Source organism: Chiloscyllium plagiosum, chromosome 31, assembly GCF_004010195.1.
Source record: "Chiloscyllium plagiosum isolate BGI_BamShark_2017 chromosome 31, ASM401019v2, whole genome shotgun sequence".
In the NCBI taxonomy this organism is placed as follows: Eukaryota; Metazoa; Chordata; class Chondrichthyes; order Orectolobiformes; family Hemiscylliidae; genus Chiloscyllium; species Chiloscyllium plagiosum.
Window position 1 is genome coordinate 41,100,445 of NC_057740.1, and position 8,716 is coordinate 41,109,160.

Sequence of the window (8,716 nt, forward strand, 5' to 3'; positions counted from 1 at the left end):
GTATGATATTCTTAAAGTACAGGGAGGAAAATACCAGCCCTTCTCTGTAGCCCGGTGAGGAAACACGCTCTGAATTTAGCTCAAGGTTGAGCTACAGTTAGGGATTCTGTCCTCAGCCCAGATCACCTTCATAAGTGGTGCAATGGGCTGTCACGCAGTACTGTAATGGCATTCCCATCATCCTCCCCAACCCCTCCCCTTCTCAACAGAGGGGGGATTGCTCTCTAAAACTTTCACATTGAGATGGGGGGGGGGGTGAGGGGTCTTTCAATACAGGTATCTCCCACTTCCTGGAGAGGTCAGGGTTCAAGGTGGTTGGGGACCGGAATCCTGGGGCGGGATGCTGGGTGGGGTGTGAGGGTGTGGGATGGAGATGGAGGTCATGGAGAAGACGAGAGTGGGTTTCAGAAGGCCCCCTTACCCAACACCAGGCCTTCAATCCAGCAGCAAGTGCTTTGGGACAGGCTTGTCACAGTCCGTCAGGTTCTACTCTCCGTTGTGCACATTGTAACCCCCTCCTGATGTGTGCTTGCTCAGGATTTAAGTTGACTGCAGTGGGATGTGGCAGTAAGTAAGCACTGGGTGCTCCCAGTCAATTCCACTGTCCACAACATGTCCCTGGGAAGGGCATGAAACTGCCCCTTGGGTCTATAACAATGAGGATTTGTTTGTTGTTTGGTAAATATTCACCCCTTCAGTTGAGCAATCAAAACTCAGCATTACTTTTTAACTCAGAAACTAGGGGAATCCATGTTTGGTGGCACAGAGAATTAATGCAAAGTTTCCAATGATTTCACGGGGCCGAAGGAGTCAGGCTGAAGAGAAAACCTAACTGCACAATAACCAGTGTGTAATGTTTCCATCACAGCCCTACTCACACCCTCCCACTCCCAACATCCTCAGTCACTTTCACACAGCCTCACGCACAGACTCCATTATTCACAACATCACGCACACAGACACAGACACTTGGATAGGTAAATACAGTAGGCATAGGGAAATCAATACAGATACCAACAGTATGAAACACAGCAAATCAGTCTATTTGGCTGTATTTCACATTGTTGTTATCTTTATATAGGAACACAGAAACACACAAAAAGATACTGGGACGTGCGTAAACACACACAGATAGAGACACAGAAACAGATGGGGGGGTGAGGAAACAGGACAAACACACGCGCACACACACACACAGATAGCGACACATATACAGACATAAACAGATAGTTATACACATGAACAGAGATAGATACGCGCACACACAGCTAGATAGACACACACACACACATTTACAGACAGAGAGACACACACTCACCCGCGCACACATATTAAGGGCAGTGGTCAACATGATCCAATCCAAGACTCACATAATCACAAGTCAAATTGTGTAAAAAAATTGCTAAAAATATTCATTTAAGAAAAATACAGATCACTTTTTAAATAAAAAAGGATCAACGAACCCTCCTTTTAAATGTTTTGTTTGTTCAAATAAAAGTCCTGTCATGCTGCTGACAGTTTCCAATTCAATTAAAAAGGCATCGATTTCTTGTGTCCTCCAGTCTCTTCCAGTGCAGTGCTGGACTCTGCCACGATCCAACTGACTCAACCTTCCCAGTTCGAGGGACAGTTCTCAGCACGGCCAGTGACCATTGTCCTCTGCCTTTGCCACATGCACCCTCTTCCCCGGCTACATTTGAAACCTTTTCTCCTTCACAGTTTTTTTTTTAATTTTTGCTGAAGGTATTTTATTTTTAAAAAAAGAAAAAAGGAAAAATAAAATCTTGCTCTTTAAGATGGTTTTTCCTTCCTGACTCCATCTGATTTCTTTACTCCTCCCTCAGATTTCGTTTGGATACATTTCTTGCCAGCGACCTCCTATTTTCAAAAACATATTCCCCCTGCACCCCAGAGAAGGTGGGGGGAGAATCACGGCACTGTTCGTTTTGGATTTTTTTTTTTGTTTCCTTTTGGTTGGTCATTGTTGTGGCTGGCACTGGCCCAAAATGTCTCTCTCCTGTTGCCTTCCTCACCAGCTCACAGCGAAGATCTCAGCTGCTCGACTCGTAAAGCAACAGCTGGTTTGTGTGTGCTTTGATACCAGAAAAAGAATGAATTTACTAAATAATGTACAACGTCTCCTTCTTGTTAGGTGCCCAGTTGAAGATCTGAAATGCTTCCTTTTACTTCCACCAGGCTCTGTTTACTGCTGTCTGCTGACCCTTCCACCAGATTCTGTTTGCTGCTTTGTGCTGACCCTTCCTCTGTGTTGTCTGGCATTTGGCTAGCTCCTCCCCTTGGAGGCTGGACCTTGAACAGGAAGGGGCGGTAGTTAGGGGGAGGCTGATACCTGCCCTCCGGAGTACTGCTCCCCGAATCCCTGGAACTGCCCTCTTCAGCAGACGAGTTGCCCACCTCGCTGTCGTAGAGGGGGGCTCGGGTCATGTAGCTGCCCACGCCTGGTTGTCTGGAGTAAGGGACTCGGCCAACTTCGATGGTCTCTGAGGATTCCGAGAAGTCGGTGTCCGGAGTCTCCGGGCTGCTGCAGCTGTGCATTTCCTCAAAGGAGCTGGCGTTAGTGCTCACTGCCTCCTTGTGCCTTGTGATGTCCAGCAGGAGACTGTCCGCCACTTTGCTGCTGTCTCCCAGCTCCATGGAGCTGGATGAAGGCGGGCTGTGAGGGATCATGCTGTCAAACCAATCACGGTTGTCTTCCAGGTTGTCCAGTATCTCTTTGGCATCTGGATAAACCAGGTCAGCCCACGTCTCCCACAGAGGGTGCACAATGAAATCGATAAATCCAACCTAAGCGGAGAAAAAAAAACGCGAAAAGCCAGTCAGGGAATTGTCGTGATTGGGACCAGGGGGATCTTATTGAGCATGAGATCTTTGGTTGGGGTTGTTAAACTGGGCCAATCAGGGACCCCTAGCTGATAGAGATAAACTGGGAACCAACTGAATAAAGATTCGTGCACCTTGTATCTTTCACTGTGTCTCACACCTGCACACACAACACGGGTGCTGGGGAAAAAGAATAAGCACTACTGCAGTTAGGCGGTAGTGTGGGGGTAATAAAAATAACCTTAAAAAATAAACAGGAATGTATCCTGTTCACTCTGAGAGCTGGCTCTGAGGGAGCTGGACCAGTGTCAAGGACTCTCTCTTGTTTGTGTCAGAGGAGGGGACTGATTCTGAGCTAGCTGGCCCACTGCCAACAGAAAAAAAGATAAACTGGGGCTTGCATTGCCCTTTGATGTGAAGGGCACTGCTCGTCACTGGCCACTTGGCTGTTTTCTGTCTTCTTGGTGGTGGAATATAAATAAAGATTTACACACTTGTTGTTTTTCACTGTGTCCGACACCTACACACACACAACATGGGTGCTGGGGGAAAAAAATTAAACAGGGGCCTTCAGTATCTCCTCAGTTCAGGGGCTGACTCTGAGCTAGCTGGCCCCACAGCCAGTGTACTGTGTAAATAAAGGGTGACCTGGTGATGGGATACCAGCCCCTGTGCAGTTATTTCAGGAACCTTGTTACATTTTACACCATTTCTCATCTGGCTCAGTGGAACACGATATTAAACTTTTCTATCCATCAGACGGTAACATAGGAATATCAAATTTAGGAGCAGGAATAAGCCATTCGGCCCTTCGAGTCTGCTCCACCATTAAATCTGACCATGATTGATCATCTAACTCAGTCCCGTTTCTGCTTTCTGCCCGTATCTTTTGATTCCTTTAGAATAGGTAGGCGGGTATTGACTGGATGTGATGGGCCAAGGTCTATACTGTAGACCTCTATGACGCTGTAACTATATCTAACTACTTCGCGAAAATGTTCGACAGTTTGGCCTCAACCACCTTCTACGGCAGAGGATTCCACAGACTCCTCCTGATCTAACCTCTCCTCAAACTCTTCATTCATCACAATATCTTTGCACTGCGTGAATATCAGCAGTAAGGTCAACTCTCATTCCCATCTCTAGTTGCCTTCGAGAAGCTGATCTTGAGTCACCTGCTTGAAAACAGCTGAATGATTCCCTTGGCCATTTCAGAGGAAAGTTAAGAGCTAACTACCATAGCATGGGTCTGGAGTCACATGTAGGCCAGACCAGGTAAGGACAGCAGATTCCCTTCCCTAAATGACATAGGTGATCAGTTTTTATGGCAATCTGGTCACTGTCACTGATGGAAGCTATTTATTCCAAATTAACTTAAGTTATCAACTTTTGAGAAGATTTGTAGCTCAGGTTGATGATAAGTATGTAAGTTAGCTCACTGAGCTGGAAGGTTTGTTTTCAGAAGTTTTGTCACTACGACTAGGTTACATCATCAGTGAGAGTCTCCGGTGAAGCGCTGGTGGTATGTCCACCTCTCTATTTAGGTTTTGGTTTCTTATGGTGGGTGAAGTTATTTTTCCCAGATGTCATGGTGGAATTTGAACTTGTGTTGCTATTAACTGGGATCTCCAAGTTGTGAGTGCAGCAAGATAACCACGATACTGCTGTACCTGTCTATCTTCTCATCATTGTTTCCTACCTTGACCCTTTAACGATCTCAGCCTTCAAGCTCCAATTGACCCCCAGCCTCAACAGCCTTTATGAGGAGGGGTGAGGGGGCAGAGTTCCAGATTTCTACTTCCCTTTAAGTGACATCACTCCTGAATGGCCTGACTTGAATATTAAGTCAGAAGTCGCAGGACACTAGGCTATAGTCCAACAGCACTGCTCCGAAAGCTCGTATTTCAAATAAAGCTGTTGGACTATAACCTGGTCTCATGTGACTTCTGGCTTTGTCCACCTCAGTCCAACACTGGCACCTCCACATCTCCAATTTAAAGGTAGTAAAAACAAAAAGCCTGGGAGAAACTCAGGTCAGGAAGAATCTGTGAATAGAGACAGATTGTGTTCCAAAGTGTCATACTGGACTGGAAACATTCACTCTATTTCTCTCTTCTCCATTTTTTGCTTTACTTGCAGGATCTTGCTTTTCGCTCAGTGTAGAATTTTAAGGTTCTGCTCTCTTGTTCTTGAATTTGAGCACTTTTCCCCAAACAGAAGATGTTCCAAAACAATTAACTACTAATTAAACACTTTTGAAGTGACAGTGATCACTAAGGGGCCAGCCAATTTGTGCATGGCAGAGGGGTAATGGTACTCCACTAGTAATCCAGAACATCAGGCTAATGTTCTGGGGTCATGAGTTCGACTCCAATCAGCTGGTGAAATATTACTTCACTAAATCTACAAATAAAAGCTAGCTGAATGCTGACTATTGTCAATTGTCATTTTAAAAAAATTCTGGCTCACCAATGTCCTTCAGGGAAGGAAATCTGCTGTCCTTACTCTGGTCTAGCCTATGTGTGACTTTAGGCCCATAGCAACATGGTTGACTCTTAACTGCCCTCTGGAATGGCCAAGCAAGCCACTTGGATCCAATGAGGGATGGATGTCAGATACTGGCCTAGCCAGGCGTGTGCACATCCCAGGAACTGATCCTATTTTAAAATCAAATCCTACAAACAGCAACTTGATAACCACCAGACCAGATCATTGAACAGTATAGCACAGGAACAGATGCTCAGGCCAGTGTTGTGCCGAACATGATGCCAAATTAAACTAATCCCTTTGCACTGCCCATGGTCCATATACCTCTATTTATTGCTTGTTCATGTGATTACCCAAAAGCCCCTTAAACACCCCAATTGTTTCTGCCTCCATCACCACCATTGGCAGCGTGCTCCAGACTCTTACCGCTCGTTGTGTAAAAAACGTGCTTCTTATATTTCCATTGAACTTTACCCCCACTCACCTTAAATACATGCCCCCTAATTTTAAATATTTCAACTCTGGGAAAAAGATTCTGATTGACTGTCAACCCTATCTATACCTCATTATTTTATAAGCTTCGATCAGCCTCTGCCGCTCCAGAGAAAACAACTCTAGTTTGCTCAACCTCTTTTTACAGCTCATTGTGGCACGGTGGCTCAGTGGTTAGCTCTACTGCCTCACAGCACCAGAGCCCCGGGTTCATTTCACCCTCGGGCGACTGTCTGTGTGAAGTTTGCACATTCTCCCTGTCTCTGCGTGGGTTTCCTCTGGGTGCTCTGGTATTCTCCCACGGTCCAAAGATATGCAAGTTAGGTGGATCGACCGTGCTAAATTATCCCACAGTGTTCAGGGATGACTGGGTTAGATGTATTAGCCATGGAAATATGGGGTTATAGAGTAGGGGGGTGTGTCTGGGTGGGGTGCTCTTCAGAGGGTTGGTGTGAATTTGTTCGGCCGAATGCCCTGTTTCTACACTGTAGGGATTCTATTCTCAAACTCCCTATTCCTGGTAAACCTCTTCTGCACCCGCTCCAAAGTCTCCACATCCTGCCTGTAATTGAACGCAGTATTCTCAGTGTGGCCTTAACAATCTTTTATAAAGCTGCAACATCACTCCCATGCTGGTGACTGAGGAGTAAATGCTGGACAGATCTCCCTGTCCTCCCAGTGACCGTGAGAACTTTCATATCCAGCTGAGAGGGCACAGGGGACTCTAAGTTTAAGGATTCATCCGCAGGAGCACCACACCACACACCATCTCCTCCTCCCCGCAACTCACAAGGCCACCCCCCCCTCCGCCTCCAAATGCCTCACTGAATTCCTTGTCACAGTGCCCAGGACATTCACATTTAACTCTGAAAGCCTCCCGGCAAATCCTGGAAGGATTCCAACCCAAAACATGCAATAACTGAACGGCTGAAGCAGCAGCCAGCAGAGGGCAACAGAGCTGCAGAACACTCACCATCTGCAATCAGTTTGTTTCTAAATTACTGTTGGAAAATATTTTAAATCACAGCCTCCCCCACTCCCCCCAAAAATATCAAAATTAAACTATCAATACCTTTATTTTAACTTGTGACAGACAGCTGATGTTCTACAGTGGGATGGAACTGAATTTTTAAAGTTCACTCATGGGACATAGGCATCTCTGGTTGGGCCCAGCATTTATTGTCCGTCCCTAGTTGTCCCTTGAGAAGGTGGGGGTGAGTTGTCTTCTTGAACCGCTGCAGTCCATGTGCTGTAGGTAGACCCACAATGCCCCTAGGGAGGGAATTCCAGGATTCCAACCCAGCGACAGTGATGGAACAGCAATATATTTCAAGGTTGGGATGGTGAGTGGCTTGGGGGGGAACTTGCAGGGCCAAGTTCTGGATGGAAGTGGCGATGGTTTTGGTAGGTGCTTTGATGAATTTCTTCAGTGCATTTTGTAGATAGTACACACTGCTGCTACTGACTGTTGGTGGTGGAGGGAGTGGATATTTGTGGATGCAGTGTCAACCAAATGGGTTGCTTTGTCCTGGATGGTGTCAAGCTTTTTGAGTGTTGTTGGGGTTGCACTCATCCAGGCAAGTGGGGAGTATTCCATCACACTCCTCACTTGTGCCGTGTAGATGGTGGACAGGCTTTGGGAAATCAGGAAGGAGCGAGATGCAATAAAGATGGAAAACATTTAACATGCAAGACCAGCTGTCCTGAGAAAGTGATGGAGAGCTTCCATCTAGGCAGGCTGCACATTCATGTACTGAAGATGCTTCTGCAACGAGGACCTCAAAATTTACCGTTATCTGCCTCACAGGTGAGAGATTCAGACTGATCAGAACAGGCGCCCATGTCAGGAAAGCTGGATGTGACCTCCGCTTGTCCACATATTCCTGGAGCTTCCATGAAATGATCTCCAGTCCCAAATCCACCGCAAGTGGCGCTTGATAGGTCTGGCCCCCCACTGGGCTCTCCCTCCATTACAGCCAATCAGAAACCCAATGCACTCGAGAGAACCTGGCTGGATGGTTCTCCCCTCACTCAACTCATATTTTCTTTAAAAGTAGTCATGATTTGGAGATGCCGGTGTTGGACTGGGGTGTACAAAGTTAAAAATCACACATCAGGTTTAGTCCAACAGGTTTAATTGGAAGCACTAGCTTTCGAAGCGCTGCTCCTTCATCAGATGATTGCGGAGAATGCTAATGTTTCCAAATAAACCTGTTGGACTATAACCTGGTGTTGGGTGATTTTTCATCTTTAAAAGTAAGAAGTGTAAAGAAGGAGACAAGGCAACATAAAATTAGTTTTCACACTGAATGAGTTTTGTCTCTCCGGCCCAACAATGGGAGACCCAGGTGGAGTTGTTGTGGTGGTGGTTGCAGGCCCCAGTGCCCTACCCCAGGGGTTTCTCTCCACTGACCTGGGACTTCTCGATGGAAGCAGTGTGTTTGTCACACATGGGACTAATTTCCATTCCCCGCGCACGCTCCTGGTCTCCCTGCTGGAAGAACTCCAGCATTATTTTATCCACCCAGACACGGTACAGGTGCAGCGGCTTGGTGGGATTGCTCAGGTCAGCACAGTGCACCATGTTCTGCAGAACCTGTGGAAAAAAATCAACAGCACAAAGTTCATCAGCAGCGACACAACCCAGAGGCCAGCATTTCATAGACTACACTCTCCACAAAGCTAGGTAAGAGTCTTGGGGTCAGACACAATATTCACACTGTATAACACTGGGGTACAGTACTGGTGGGGACAGGTCTGTCATTGTTTAACACTGGGGTACAGTACTGATGGGGACAGGTGTGTCACTGTATAACACTGGGGTACAGTACTGGTGCAGACAGGTCTGTCTCTGTATAACACCGGGGGACAGTACTGGTGGGGACAGGTCTGTCAC

The 8,716-nt window shown here is 46.6% G+C and overlaps 1 protein-coding gene across 9 annotated transcripts in view; it reads right to left on the reverse strand.

Moving 5' to 3' along the window:
- Positions 1–347: 347 nt before the first annotated feature.
- Positions 348–8,716, reverse strand: part of LOC122565478 (cAMP-specific 3',5'-cyclic phosphodiesterase 4C-like) — a 334,615-nt gene continuing 326,246 nt past the window's right edge. For all 9 annotated transcript variants that reach the window (XM_043721488.1, XM_043721491.1, XM_043721489.1 and 6 more), the window contains 2 exons: positions 8,234–8,416; positions 348–2,805 (listed from right to left, as the gene is read on the reverse strand). In XM_043721488.1, coding sequence (XP_043577423.1) covers positions 2,149–2,805; positions 8,234–8,416 — 840 coding nt within the window. In that variant the 3' untranslated portion in view covers positions 348–2,148. The remainder of the gene's footprint in view (positions 2,806–8,233; positions 8,417–8,716) is intronic.